The following is a 15,401-nucleotide window of genomic DNA, read 5'->3' as shown; positions in this document are numbered from 1 at the left end:
TGTTCTTGCAAGACTGTGCCAATAAAGTTAATCTTTTCACCTCCCAAGCTCATTTACAAGGGAGACAATGTTTTAAGCTAGAGCTGAGATTCACAAGTCCATAAGCTTTAAGCAATTTAATGTTTAAGAATAATGCAGTTCAGTAACTTAGGCTTCTGTTTTCATGTCTTGTCATAAGCAAATTGCAGTACCATGAATAGTGAGGTGAAGAAAGTCACTGTACCAACACAGCCTTTCAGAGGGGATATGTGGAGTAATGTATTCAAGAAAACCGGTCTAAGTGGTAATGTTTTCATATATTTAGTTTTCACAGTGCTCGTCCAAGTAAAAGATTTTGGATCTTTAAGAAGCACTCAGAAGAGCTACGGTAATTCAGCTTTTTTCAGTTACAGATCATGATGTTTTTACTTTCTGATGTTGAATTAATAACTTAGTTGAGATTATAACGTCTTGAATTTCCACAATTTAGAGCAAAGAAATAAAACCATTAGCTTTTCCAATAGCAGTGTTCTGGTCAGTGACATATACTTATTTGTCCACGTTTATGAACTTAATTCTGAGCAGTCTTTAAATTCTTTTATTATTACTATTTTTTTGGTTATTCATAAGGTGCCAAATGGGGAGGGGGTCAGGGAAAGAATAAAACAACCATCCGAACAGAGAAACTCATGCTCTACAGATAAATTTCTGTCTAAAGTCATGTTCTTTGTACTATATCCAGCATGGAGATGCCCTGCTCATTGATGGGAATTTCCTGATACTAGTTGCAGTAGAAAAAGTAAGATTATGTTTTTGTGAATCATCTCATCTGAAGTTGAATGATTTTTTTTTTTTTTTTAATAGTCTGTCCAGTTGCTGTAAGTTAAGAAAAGTGTTTCCATGACCATGTTGTATTTACAGTTCCTTTTTACTTTGTATTTCCTAGAGGTGTGACTGTAGTGTGTCTTAACTGTGATTTCCTGGCTGATGCTTCTGGCTTGGATAGCATGGCCGCACATCTGAGTGAGAACCACACTCATACGTGTCAAGTTATTATAGAGAAAGGTGAGTACATGTAGTATCTTTTTTATACAGTATATAAATACTTACCTGTGGATAGCTCTTGTGTTATCGCAGTCCTATTTTGAGCTGCATTATTTCTGTACTTGCATTTGACAGTGAGTACTTCTGTATTTCCACACTTTAAAATATTCTTAATTAAGTCCTTTGTTTTTATTTTCAGTTTCCACAGATAACCCAACTGCTGCACAAGTGTCTCAGTAAGTTTTATTTTACTGTTTAATGTTTTTTTTCTATTAATTTAGTGATAGATGGCCAAAATTTGCACTTTGAACTTGGTTTTTTTTTTAATTCCATAGAATTTGAAATGTATGGATGAACACAGGCCTTTACTGTACTAGTGCTTTTTCATCTTACCATGTCCACAATTACAAGAATGAAGAGATAAAATTATTACCTATTGCAGCTAAAACAAAATCAGGCTTTTGCTCAGTTTGGAGAGACATAAATAATTGTTGCAATGTTGGAACTCCTGAATTCTGACCTGTCTATACACAATGAGACTGTTACTTCTACTTAATACTAGCTTTATCAAATTACTGGTTTATGTTCTTTATGTAATTTGAATATGAATGCAAAAAGGAATGTCCTTTACTGAAATAGGACAAATTCAGTCTTAATATGTAAAAATATTTAGGAATTATTTTCAAAATTATGTTCTTTATATGACAGAGGCATACTGTTTTGTATTAGTTTTTTTTATTCTTTCAAAGAAGAATTAGTATGTATTAATCAGGGTTTTTTAAGGATTTGAAAGAGAACTTGCAGTATTGTGGAGATTGTTTCAGATTGTGTTAGTTTGGGTCTTTTTAAACCTTAGAGGAATCAGACATGCTAAGCCCTTCCTGATTGTCCTGGAACAGTTTCTGAGGCTTTGCAGTATAGTTTATGAGCCTGTTTATGCCTTAATTCAAGGTTTAGAGGTCAGTTAAATCAAACATTTGTGTTTTCTTCAAACCATTTCAGAACACAGAATCAAAAATGTCAATTAGACTGCAAAGAACTATTTTAAAAGATACAAGAAAATAGTGTAACCCTGGTAGAGTCCATCTAGCCTTTAGCAGGATTCTAGAAGGAATTTAGATTTTCATGTATGGTGAGAACTCTGCCAACAGAGGGATAAGTTCTTAGGCCTCTAAAGATAAATCAGCTTTCACTGAGCTTTGGGAATATCCCAAATAGTTTATTTAATATTTATTAGGTATTTTCTTAGTTTCCATAAAGTGGCTAGTAAGAAGGGGGTCCTCTAGTAGTTCATCTTTCAGTGCAACTCAAACAATGAGAAAATAAAGTGTTGAGCTATGATACTAGTGGAAATCCTAGTTTTTGTATTTGGAGCTGGCATTAGGTGTTGGGAATTTAGTATTTGCTGAACTGCATGGAAGGAAAGGTTATAAATGTGTTGAATGGTGGTTGAAGATGTACAGCTGTGGCAGGCTGTTGTCAGTACTGCAAAAGGATCTTGCTGTCTTGAATACATTACAGAGATATATGGAAATATGTAAAAATGTTGGATATACGGATATATATGTATTACTCAGAAGCAGATGGGGAAGCACTGCAAAGATTTGAAGTAAAGTCAAGAATATATGCAGGTTTGTTTCTGCAGGATGTTAGGTTAGGACAGATGCAGATAGCCATTATTTTTGGGAGTTCTGATGCCAACATAAAATTAGTTACTGGCACCACATGAAGTGATATAAAATCCTTGATGGTGTTTTTTGGAACTGTCAGGCTCATAGACTTCATTAACTTCAGTAAATCTTGTCCATTTCCATATACTAGTTCTCTGATACTTTGGGCAAGAATGTATCATTGCTAAACTGAAGAGTATGAGTATACGTGTGTAGCAGATTTTTAATTCATAATTTGCTGTACAGAGTACAAACAAAAATGTTCATCTTTTTGCGGGCTGGTTCTTAGTGGTACTCTTTGGTTGCTTTGGAAGAAGAGGAACTTGCAGACAATATTCATAACTTTTGCTGTATAGTTTCTCAATGATCTCTGAATGTTCCTTCCAATTCTTTGACCTATAACTCAATGACTTGTTTATGGGACTCTTCAGAATCACTTCATCACTGGAAACAATGACTCACAATTACAATCTTGAACACTTTTGGATCTTCTCTTGCATCTCTGATGGTGTCTTTTGGTGTCTTTTATTATATATTGGATTGTCTGTATGTGTTTTAAAACTCATCTTTATTGCTAATGATCAGACATGTTCCATGAACTCTGTACTGTTACAGAGCCTGTCTTTGGACCAGAATCCTGCCATTAGTAATACAGATAACCTAGCTGGGGATGTTCCAGAAGAGTTTGTTTTTTAAATTTTTAATCTACAGAGAGTCTCCTTGTTTATTTGGTGATCTACCTTGTGCTGAGGGAGTAAGATGTAATAACTATGCGAGTACTCTTCTAATGCTCAACTCTCTGCTTTGCACAACCATTAACATATTTTTAAATGAACTGACAGCAGACATTTTTGTTGCAGGGCAGTTGAAAGTGAGCAGGTATCCTATACTGCCTTGGCTCACTGATACATCATTGTGGACCAGAAAATTGAACCCAGTCCAGCTTGGGATTATTTTGGTATGTAAGCAAACAAGGATCTGACCAGACCTTTTCCTTTTTCTTCATGCATTGAAGCTGTGGTATTCTCTTCTTGCATCTTTTAGACAGCAGGTCTGGTCTTTTCTCCCAATATTGTAGTCAAAGGCCCTTTTTGATAATGTTCTCTGCTTTGCAGCATTGATTTGCAGCTTTTTGGGGGCTGTACCCAGTTGAAGAGAGGCTTACCAGGAGTTTCACTTATGTGATGCAGCGTTTCTTTGCTGCTCATGTGCAGTGTTTCTTCCCTGTTCCAGTCTATCAGTATCATCCCAAGCTAGAGTAGTGTGTAAATGGGATGTATATGAGCTGATATCAAAGCCCATTTTGTTCTGAACTTGATCCCACCTTCTGAAACTAAAAGGCTTTGTCATTCTTTTTGGGTGTACACTAAAGCATACAAGTCCTGATCTATTTAATATTCAAGTAAGTTGCATTTTTTTCCTGCCAGTGACTTTATGGTATATAGTGGCAAAATATGCTTTGAATGACTTCTGTTGCATTTAACTGCATAAACTGAGTCTTGGCCAAAGGAATTTATTAGCTGCTTTGCTCTCTGGTAGGTAAGCTTCTTTTTGCTCCAAAATACTGAGAGGAGGAAAGCACTTAATGGAAGTACATATATTTATTGAGCCTTGATTCTGAGAGTGGAGCAGCTACAGTTCCAGTTCATTCACACCTTGTTCTTTTGGTATCATGTCTCATCTTCAAGGATGCTCTACTCAAGCTGCTGAGACATCTGCTGCTTTTGATTTTACTGCTTCTGACTTAATCTGCAGTTCTAGATTATCTATGGCAAGTTTATCCATCAGGATATGTGATGAGCTTTCCTTTTGCCATGATGAACATCTAATGTTCCTCCAAACTCAGCCTCCTGTTTACAGTGGATATATCTTGATTGAATCTCTCATTTTCTAGCCTGCAAGCAACATAACAGATACAGCTTACCTCACTCAAGGATAAGTCACTGATATAACTTCCTAGTTGCAAGAGTTTGGTTTTGGTGAATGTAAGCTGTTCTTGATTTGCAGCACTTTCTTTTTCTGAATAATCAAATTCTCTGAGATTAATTCATTTTGACCAGTTTTTTTGTCCTCTTGACTTTTAGTACTCAAACAGTCACAGGTCTGGTGATAGTGAGCTTCTGCAGCCATCGTAGTGTTGCTAATAATGGCAAGGATCCTGTCATCCGTTGTCTCTTTGTTTTGTGACTGAGCGTCTGCACACTTAGTACTCTAAAGTCTTGTTCTTTTTGCTACTTTTTTTCCTTCTGACAGAAGCTGTGTTCCTTCTTGATTGCTGCTGTTCAGCTTCAAGCATCACTTACCTACTACAGGTTTTTCTTGCAGGACTTAATTCTGTTTTGACACAGCAGCATTCAAAAAAGCATAGTGGATTTGTGTTTTCATTGTGAACATGCTGTTCATTTCAGAGGAAGTTGAATCCGTATTTCACTTTCATTCAGGTTTCCGACAACAAGAAGAATGGAATGCGATTGCAGGTTTTTGTGGCTTTCAGAAACATTTTCTAAGAATTTCTCAGAAATTACACTAGAAAGACACTTGGATTTTAAGTTATATGAATTATACATCTTTTGAATGCTTATTTGGAGTATTATCCTTCTGTTCTTTTGCAGCTTTGATACAGAAATTAAGATTCCAAACTTGTATTTTGAAAAATTATAGACTACTTCTACTTACAGATATGAAAGATTTGTGGAAATGGTTCATGTAGACTCAATTGGCCTTGTGACATCCTGTTTCCATTTGTGTGAGGATCTCGGGAAAGTTACTCATGTGGAAAACTCATAAAACCACTTCTAAATCATGCAAATAAACCTGCCTGCCTTAGTGTTAAATCTGTCTTATGGTCCCAACAATTTATGTGAGTAATGCAATATATTAGACCATCTCTGCAAGGGCAGAGCATGAATATGCATAATATAACCAGTTTAGCTTATGGTCAAAAATTTAAGATTTCATTTGTATGTACCTTAACCTCTCTTTTTGTTATTTCTAGGACATTGAGTGTCATTGCTTGACTAGCCAGTTATGTCTAATATTTGCTTTGAAAGTCTTACAAACAAAGTAAATGTTTGTTTCTGTAATTGTTACGTGTAATTGTGCAGCATTTAAAGTTACATCTGTCAAAATAGAGAAGTTCTGCTAGACGGTGGGATTCGTTAAAAAAAAAAGCCAACACCCAAGAATCCCAAACCCAATGACCTTTTCATTCTTTTGGGTGTGAATAGATTTAAATTTATTAATGCTGGGTATGATTCAACTGAGTGTCTGGAAGATACCTTGAGTCACTCAAAGTTGCTTTCTATAAATTCTTGAAGCTACAGTCATCCCAGAAAAGATTACTTTTGATTAGGTGTGGACAAAAGAGAAATATTTGGCAAGATTCCAGCTGAGTTTGTTCTGCTTACCCAGTGAGCCTTTGGTAGTAAGAAAACATGAGAGATTGCTGGGAAGACAGTGCCTCCTGATTTGAGCTCTGTGTGTGGGCAAATATACAGAATTTTGTTATGTGAGAGCAGGGCAAGCAATGAGACTGAGTTTCCGTAGAGTACTCCTATTTGTCCTTAACTGCATTTTAGAGTCTAGTTTTTGTTACTGACTCCAGGTCTCTTCCTTTAGTCCTAGGTGGCTCTTCTCCTCTCGACTAAAGTTTCAGATCAAACTGAATTTAGACTTCAAGGTGTCTAAATTATTTTTCTTATTTGACTTTTGCTCTGAATCTCTTTGGTTTTATGGCTGATCCATTCTATTGACTATCTCAAGGTGAAATTTTGTGCTCAGGTGCTCCTTTTTTATGGGCAATTTTTTTAAAGGCTTGACAATTAAAGGGCATGTTTTCATTGTTCTTAACTAGAACTTTTTGTAGAGTGAAGAATCTTTGGAGGGTTCTAGAAAGGTTTCAGAATTGCTCAAAATTGTTGGACCAACAGGCTGTACTTACTGGAGGTGGTCAAAATATTTATTTTCATAATGTTCTTTCCAGAAGCACTGTAACTTCACAGATGTAAGAAAGTATTGCCTTTGTCAATGTTGAGACCTATGGGATTTAAGTAAGACTTCTTGTAGCATAAAAGTGTTGGGAACATCACAAGGTGATAATTTTCTATGGTTTAGTGTCTATTCATGCAACTTCTGCCAATTACAAATTAGAAGGAACTGCTTTCTAAAACTATTCCTAAACAAAATTAAGGTTGCGAGTATACATCATGTATCCAAGGTAAACCATAATAACAAAGATATGGTTACTACAAAATGTTACAAACTCTGCTCGTTTCCAAACCAGCATAAACAATTAGCCAGTTTGAATCCATTCTATCAGCTATAAAACATGAACACAGAAATCTCTCAAATTGGATCATGTGAAGTAACATTTATAATGGATTTAAAATAAAATAGATACTGGATTCAATTCACATCCATTTAATTTAGTGGCAAAACTTTAATTTATTGAGACAAGAAGAACAGTTTTGTCCTTGGATGCACAATACTTGATATATTTGTGTCTAAGTTGTTCTGGTCTTTCAGGAGTGACTGTTACATGACAAATGGCTATTTCCAACATACTTGTTTTAAGTTCTTGCATAGAAATCATTAAAGCAGTAAAGCTAAGCTAAGTATTTGATGTTGCATCGTCTTCCACTGGTGGGACTACTCATGATTAAATACCTCAGAGTATTTAAGTCCTGACCCCAAAAAATGTGTTCTCATTTGATTTATCCTGATTATTTCTCTGTTAATTAGAAGAGTATTTTTACAGTGCTACTGAAACCAACCCTTTTTTATAGATATTATTGCCATCTATTGTTGCAGAGTAAGATATAATAATAATGTGTAGTTGTTTATGCTACAGTTTAAGATGCTGGTTAGGTCCTAGAGCATTAATGTTAGTTTCACCACATTATGAATACCTTCTATGTGCTTAAATTCTTTAAAAGGTGTGGATTTAGGCTGCTCTTTTGGATTTAGGAAAGTACATGTGGTTGATCAATCTAATATTTGTATACAGTTTTCAGAAAATTTAAGTGGTAAAGCTGTTTTTTGTGTCAAGTATTTTGCACCCTGTAGACAACCATTAAGACTTGCTGAGGTTGTGAATAATTTAATTTATGATTAATAATGTTATCTAAATATAATAGAGGCGACACCGTACTTCAGCAGATTAAATTTGCTTTAATGCAGCATCGACAAAGAAGATACAGGCATAAGCAATTTTGAGGGCTTTGTTTGGTTCTGCTTTTCTTCTATAAGAAACCTTTGAAAGGTTAGATTTTGTTAGAACTGATGACTTAAGAAGTTTTGTAGGAGATGCTTCTTGCTATCTGTGCGATAACATTTTCTTATAGAAACACAGAAAATCAATTTTGGTGATGTTGTGATAAGCTGTTTAATTAATGTGGTTTTAAAAGTCAATGAATTTAAATAATTTATAGCTCGTCTAATGTATGGACTGTGCCTGTAAAGGTATTTTGCAGGAAGCATCCCCTCTAGATAGTAGTTGGAGGTCAGCTGCAATGTTTTACAGTTGTCCTAAAGTAAACTTACAGCTCTGTTCTGGGTATCTGGGTTATGGTAGACAAGTAAAAGATAACTGAGCTTATACTGTGGAATTTTTTTGTCAGATAGCTTTATGCACTAAATTTAACATTTCAGATCTTTAAAATACTTCAGTTATGGTTTAAAAGGCCTTTCTGGTGAGGAGATCATTCCTCAGGTATAATTAGAATAAAAGTAATGCTCACTGTCTTAAGAATGTTGCTTGCTGGTTTTCCTGAGGCAAGATAACTGGAAGAGGTTACATAAAACAAGTTTATCTTCTAATTTCTGTACACCCAATAAAACACTTCGAAATTCTGAAGTATGTTTAAGCTCAGCATAAGTATCAACTTTAAAAATCAGATTCAGATTACCAAATTGCTTTCTAACTGTAAGTATTTTCATCCTTATCTCTATTTCAACCATACAGTGTTTTCAGACATTGAATCTTAATTTGTTATCCACACCGAAATCTCCAGTAGAGAGATAGAAGCTAACTTGGGGGTAATGTCTTGTCCTTTCTACACACAGTCTAAGAGTATGTCTGAACTTTGTATCTAGTGTGAAGATCCAAGACAATTCTTTAACTATATATATATATATCTATATATCTATCTCTATTACTGATCATGGTGTTCAGACGATGTGCATGGTGTAAGAATCCAGCTCTGTGTTTTACTGCAGAAAGCTGGGCAGTGTCAGAGGCATATCTTTGGTGGGGCTGCCACCCCAGAGATGTGCAGTTTGTAGTCAGTCCCTTTGGTTGAGTTGAATGTCAGACTCCAATGAAAGAATGGTTTCCTTTCCTTGTGTATCTTCATATTCAGGGAACCTGGAAATTGCTAACTGTGAGATCTGAAATAATATTGACTCTGAACTGTAATTTTTTGAGGCCTATCAGAAATCTAAATGATCTCACAGTCCATATTAACATTTTTTGAAAATATCATCTTTGGATTCTGATCTTACAGATTTTTTTTTTTAAGAAGTTGCCCTTCAGAAAGGGCAGTCTTGTTACAGAAATCCCAGATGGTCAGAGAGTGGGAGAAGTCCTCAGACCTGGGAAAGATTTGTCTTGTAACACTGCTTGCCAGCTTTCCAAAATGCAAAGATTTTGGTGAGTTTCTTTAACAGAAACAATGGTTTTGTAGAAATGAGAAGACCATTCATTTTCATTCCAATGTGTTAAGAAAGATTGTCTTACACAGTCACACCTTTTCCATAAATTCCATTACCACTTCTGGTATGTTTTCTCTTAGTTTTTCTTTTTTATCCCATATAGTTTTTCAGCATTATAGATGTCAAATTTGCACTTTTTTCTCAACAAAATTGTGTTCCATAATACTGGCTTTCATTTAAAAAGTAAAAAATGCAACCTCTTCTGTCTAAACCCAAATAAAAACATAACTAAACTCAAATCCCACACTGTAGCTCTTACAGTTGGAAAAGATGGAGAACACAGAACAGAAAAAGCTACTTTGATGTTAACTGAGTTTACAGAGCATCTGACAGACCTTTCAGAACAGTGAGTTGCTGCTCTGTCGGTGTGGTCTGGGCCATGTGGAGCCTTTGGTTGTTTTTTCCAAGGTGTCATGGAATGCCTGTTACTTTGCTGCAGCCAGATGCTTGACATTTTGGATGTTTGTTGAAATACACGGCAGGAGGTCAAAGGACAGACCCTTAGGGTGCTGAAGAACCAAAAATACAAATGGAAGAATCAGGTAGTTTAAAAATATAACATTTAAAATTTGAAGAAATAAGTCAAGAAATCTTTCTTTCCTCATAGTTCTCAGGGGCAAATAGGTCAGCCAGGGCAGAGAAGAGTGGTGGGTAGAGAAGGAGGTTCTGTAGGAGAAGATAGAGTGCAATAATTTTGAGTTGGAAATGGTTTCTTAGCATGGCTCATTTGTGTTTGAGTTTTGTATGGCAGAAATAGAACAAAGTACAAGAACCATATTCCAAAGGGCATTTTATAATATAGAAGAAGCTTAACTTTGCCATACAATTTTCAAATACTTGCCATGTAATTTGCCCTCATTGAAACAAAATATACCAGTTCTGTGGGGGAAAAGTTACTATGCTAAAAGTATGTAGCATTGTTTATGTAGTTTAAAATAAGAGGTGATACAAATAATAATTTTAAATGTTCATCTTTATATACAGTGACCTCTCCTATTTTTGAACCAAATTTAACTCTCAGTTGTATTGAGACAGAAAAAAAAATCTGAGTAATTAATTTTGTCACTTAGGCACTTTGTATTTCCTAAATAAGAATAATATATGAGTAAGATGCCCTATAGTGTAGAAGAAGATGCTTTGAAAAGCCTGGTTGGCTGTTTCTAAATGGCAGTTTTCATTCAAGTGCTTTTCTACTGTTCTAAAAATGGAAGGAAAATTTAATTTGTTCATGTTGTTTAGAGTTAAAAAGTTTATTTCATTGGGTAAGTTTTAATAGAGAATCAAAAGTTTCTTCTGTGACAAGCGTTCTCTTGACTCTTCAACATGTTTACACTTAATGTAGTAGCATTTGGAGGGCTCAAACACTGTATAATGTTTAAAAATGTATTAACTTCAACTTGCTGTTCTTTGACTTTTTTTGCCCTTTTTGTGCTAGCAGAACACAAGTTTAGTTCAGAAACTTTTTCTGTCCAAATATAAAACTGTCCAGACTTAGTTTTCATCCTATTCACTAAGGCATAATTTAAATTGCATGTTTATGGAAAAAGCTACAATAGTTGCTTTCTAGTTTTGCTTTGTTTCTGTGGGTTTTGGTGATTTTTTTTTTTTTTTAATTTGGAAGACTATTTGGAGACATCTTTACTGAGATCCATGCTTAATCTCTGTTACATAACAGATTTGTGGGAATATCAGTGTGAAAATACTTCTACAACTTTATATTGTCATCAGCTGCTCATGAATGTAAAATAAAAGGAATATCATTAATTATTACAGAAAATTTCAAGACCTAGTTTATCTGAAGGAAAAACAGAAACACCAGCTTTTGAAAGGTAAATACAATGATCAGCTGCATCTTGAAATCAGGTGCATAAAATAACACATGCTGTGTTATATATCAGGTAATTGGGCAAAAAATGTTTGATTAGTATTTTCATAACATTAGCTATGATAGAAATTTTTCAGTGGCAGTTGTAAGGTACTTCCTCAACAAGACATGGAGAATTTAGATTCCAAGTGTCAAAACACATTTTAAGAAATGCTTAAATGGCAAATTAGTCAAGATTCATAGGATAGTAAATAAATTGACCAAATGGTTAAAAGAAACTTTTTTATCTTTTTCTCTGTGAGTTGACAGTATTACTGGGGCTATTGGGAAACAATTTTAAAATATAGTATAACATGTTAATTCTTGTCTATTTCTTTAGGCCTTTAAAGACCTGTGTCATTTATGGAAAGCGTACTCAACCAAATTCTTAGCAGAGCAAATATGTGAAATTCTTGGCTAACTAATAATTACAGCTCTACACTTAAATAATGCCAGTCTGGGAAAAGAATTGAAATTTTACACCTTTTAGTGACACATATTGTGGATAGACTTACAGTTATTCCAGATTCAACAGCCTGAAATATATTATCCCACTTAGTAATCTTTCACAATTGTTGGTGCAAATTTTACCTTTAAAAACATAGTCAAAACTTAATTGTGGTTATTTGCTATATAGTCATTAATAGTGTCTTATAAAAAAACCCACTAACTGCTTTCAGAGTATCTCTGTCTGCTTCATCACTTTTTATTCTGTCATATGCAGTGTGGGTCAAACTATTTGAAATTCTGCCTTTCCATAAAATGCTGGCTTAATAATTGAGACTAAGTGGTTCAGGTGTTGGATGTTATCTCTGTCTTTAGGCTACGGATTAGTAAATGGTCACTGTAATTCTAATTGAATATGATGTGCTACTTCTTATCATTGTGTCTAAGTAGACAAAAATAATTTTAATATATAAATCTGATCTGTGCTTTCTGACGAAAACTTTGATGCTATTTCATAGGCTTTAAGACAGACATTTGGAGTGTTGTAGCTCTAGCACTAGAGATTCTCAGTCCTCACACTTTTCTCTGTTATTAACCCAAGGTAGTTATGTTGATAGTAGCAAGGAATTAGTGCTCCAGGAGCAGATCAGTAAATGAAAGCACTTGACACTGAAAATGCTGCATCTTTTCACTGCATTGAGGTTCAGAGGCATTATTTTGGACCAGACTCATGATCCCTGAACAGAGTTCTCATGCTGTGCACGCATGCAGAGCTGTGTGGAACATCCTGTGTTGGTTTGGACTCTTGAGGACTCAGCTCCGTTAGGGGTTGGAGCACTTGTGGATCAGAGCTTCCAGTTCATTTTCCTCAAAAAAGAAATGTAGTTTGCATGTCCCAGTACTGCCTTGTAAACCAAACCAGTTATGTGGGAACAATAAGGAATGGATCACATCAAACTGTTAATGTAAATGCAGCTGTAATACAAGTTTTGTTACCTGGAGGAATACTTTTCCGCAGACTGAAGGGAGTGTTTGCACGCACTTTGCAACTACTCTGTTTGTAGATATGTAAATGTCATTCATTTTATAGGGTTGGGGTTTTTTTTCTTGCTTGCTGTAGAATTTTTCCCTGAATTATTTTTAAAATCCTAATATGATATACCAATATAAAATACTCTAAATAAAGTGCAGTAAAAAAACTTGAGCTAGTAGGATTTTGAAACAAGTGATAAGAGCCTAACTTTCTTCAGCCTCACTTGGCACCAAAATCTTGCATTTTCTGTACAATGAGAAAAAAGAAAACTAAGTTGCTTTCATTTTTAAGCTTCTGTATCCTGATGTAGATGTATGTTTCTACTTAGTAGACTCCTCTCTTGGATTCAGAGCTACGGCTTGTGCTGCTCCCTTGGAGTAGTCTTACTGTAAGCCCCGATTTCAGATGGACTCTATCACAGCCAGCTCATTAACATATCCCATGCTTGGTGGTCAGGTCATGAACCTGGACTCATTGGTTTCATTAAACAGAAGTCAGATTTTGCATTCTAACTGTTCACTGACATCCTCTTTTCTGTATAATACAGCTGTTAATATTCTTGCATTCTCCTGTATTTTTGATGCCTGAATTTTTAGTTCTCTTACACTGTAACCAGTCCTATCTGCACATAGAGTACTGAAGTACTTTCAGTTGCTAGTACTGGATAAAAGGCTTTTCTTTTTCAGCTACTGACATACTAACCGAATTAATTCTTGAAATATTGTATGATTTTTCTTTTTACTGTGGTATTTTAGTGCATCACAATCACTAGGGTCTGCCGATTCATCTGCAGTTCTCAGCAGAGGCAAATTATTTCATTGGAGAGCTGTTCCGTCTAAAGGAACTTACTGTTGTGCTTGGCAGTCTGAAAGATCGCTGTTGTTTGTGGATAATTGTTCTTGCGATGTGATTGTTGCACAACTACATATATATACGGGTATATATTTCTTTTCTTCCCCCGCCACTTACTTCTTCTTCCCTCTCTGTGTTTTTCCAAAAATGACTGAGAATAAGGGGCTGGGTTTAGGTGAAGGTGGGATTTTGGTTACTAGAAGATGAGGAAGATTGCAATGAATTTGTTTTATATGTTAAGGGTATATTTGTCCTTTGAGGAGTTTCTTGATGTGAATCTTGTCTCTGTGTGTGTATACACATGTGTAATCCATCTGGGTTTTTCAGTGTGGAAGCGCTGCTCTTTGTGGGATAAGTAGGCATTACTCATCCCTTTATTTAAAACCTATTTTTTGGGGTTTTGTATATCTGTGTTCAAAACTTCCCACATAAAGCACAATACTGTGCCTGTTAGCTCTGCAACTAGGTCTTGCCCTCAAGCTGCTTGTTGAAAAATAGCAGCTAGGGGTCATATGTGTATACACTGTTTGATGAAGAGTTGACTAGATTTTCATATGTAAACAATTCTAAATATTGAACTAGTATTTATATGACTCTGTATAACTGAAGTCTTTCTCTGGAATAGATAAAGAAATTAGGAACAATTATGGCAAACCAGTTATGTCAGCCACAGCTGATGGGTGCTCCTGAGCATTGGCTTTTATGCTGGAACTTAGTCTTGAGTTTTCCCTCCAATGTTACCTTTTTTGCCTTTTTCTTTCTAGATGTCTGAGAGAAAAGAACTTGGATAGATAAACTGTGTATTCGAGAATGTCACCTACACTTTAGGTAGTCCACTAAATGAGAAAAAAATACCCCAAGCCCTAACACTTCTGTTTGAGAAAAGTAGCTAATGTAGGTTGTAATTTGTTAAAGAGGTTGGCCTATCTCTTGAGTTCATTCCTTACTATGAATGAAAAATCGGTGTAACAGGATGAAAAGATTCTTATGACTACCCCAGTGACCAATAAGATTTCACCACTGAAGGATATCCCAACAGTCTCTTACTCCTGCTCAAATTGTTCCTCTGACCTAGAGTAGAAGTAGGAAGTGGAATATTCTTGGATTAGTTTATATAAATGAAAGTAAAACTTGGAAAGAGATTTCTGAATGTTTGTAGCTCCTTTTCCAGAATAACCATTTTCTGTAGAACTCAATATCATTTATCATATAAATGAATCACTTGAATTGTATTAAATTCCTGGATGAGTAGAACACAGGTAGGTTTTCAGCTTGAAAATATATCAAAAAACCTAGTAGCAAAGAATTGGTTCTTCCTTTTAAGAGTTCTGAACTGTGTGTTACTTACATAATTTAAATGGCTTTAGCCAAAAATTGTTTCAAACCACTCTTTAAAACCTCTTGAAGAAATAAAATAAAAATGCATTTTGATTAATGAGATATTTGGTGATAACTGTGTTCCTCACAGCTTTTTTTCTGCGTGTTACTGTTCAGAGACTACTTTCAATTTAAATTTTAATAGTTCATTTGGGAGACTTTGCTCTTAATTTCACTTTCTAGATACAATTTATATCTGAAATCAGACAAATTACTGTTCTTCCAGCTTCCCCTTTCCTGTCCCCCACACCTTCTTTTGTCTGTCATCATCATCATTTTAGGTAATTCAATCTGCTTATCATTCTGAAAAACTTTGGATTGATTGACAATTATATTAAACTTTTACCAGATTTCATCTTTACAGGAAAAATTGAACTTCTCTATTTCTGTATTTCCTCTTTATAAACACATGGTTTTACTCTGA

The 15,401-nt window shown here is 35.1% G+C and overlaps 1 protein-coding gene across 7 annotated transcripts in view; it reads left to right on the top strand.

Moving 5' to 3' along the window:
* The window catches only part of ZNF280D (zinc finger protein 280D), a 50,067-nt gene that overhangs the window by 31,642 nt on the left and 3,024 nt on the right, over window positions 1–15,401 (top strand). For all 7 annotated transcript variants that reach the window (XM_039557555.1, XM_039557554.1, XM_039557550.1 and 4 more), the window contains 3 exons: window positions 305–367; window positions 926–1,044; window positions 1,223–1,259. In XM_039557555.1, coding sequence (XP_039413489.1) covers window positions 305–367; window positions 926–1,044; window positions 1,223–1,259 — 219 coding nt within the window. The remainder of the gene's footprint in view (window positions 1–304; window positions 368–925; window positions 1,045–1,222; window positions 1,260–15,401) is intronic.

Source organism: Corvus cornix, chromosome 10, assembly GCF_000738735.6.
Source record: "Corvus cornix cornix isolate S_Up_H32 chromosome 10, ASM73873v5, whole genome shotgun sequence".
Taxonomy (NCBI): Eukaryota; Metazoa; Chordata; class Aves; order Passeriformes; family Corvidae; genus Corvus; species Corvus cornix.
Note: the sequence above shows the minus strand (reverse complement) of the source record. Positions and strands in the feature narration are given on the sequence as shown.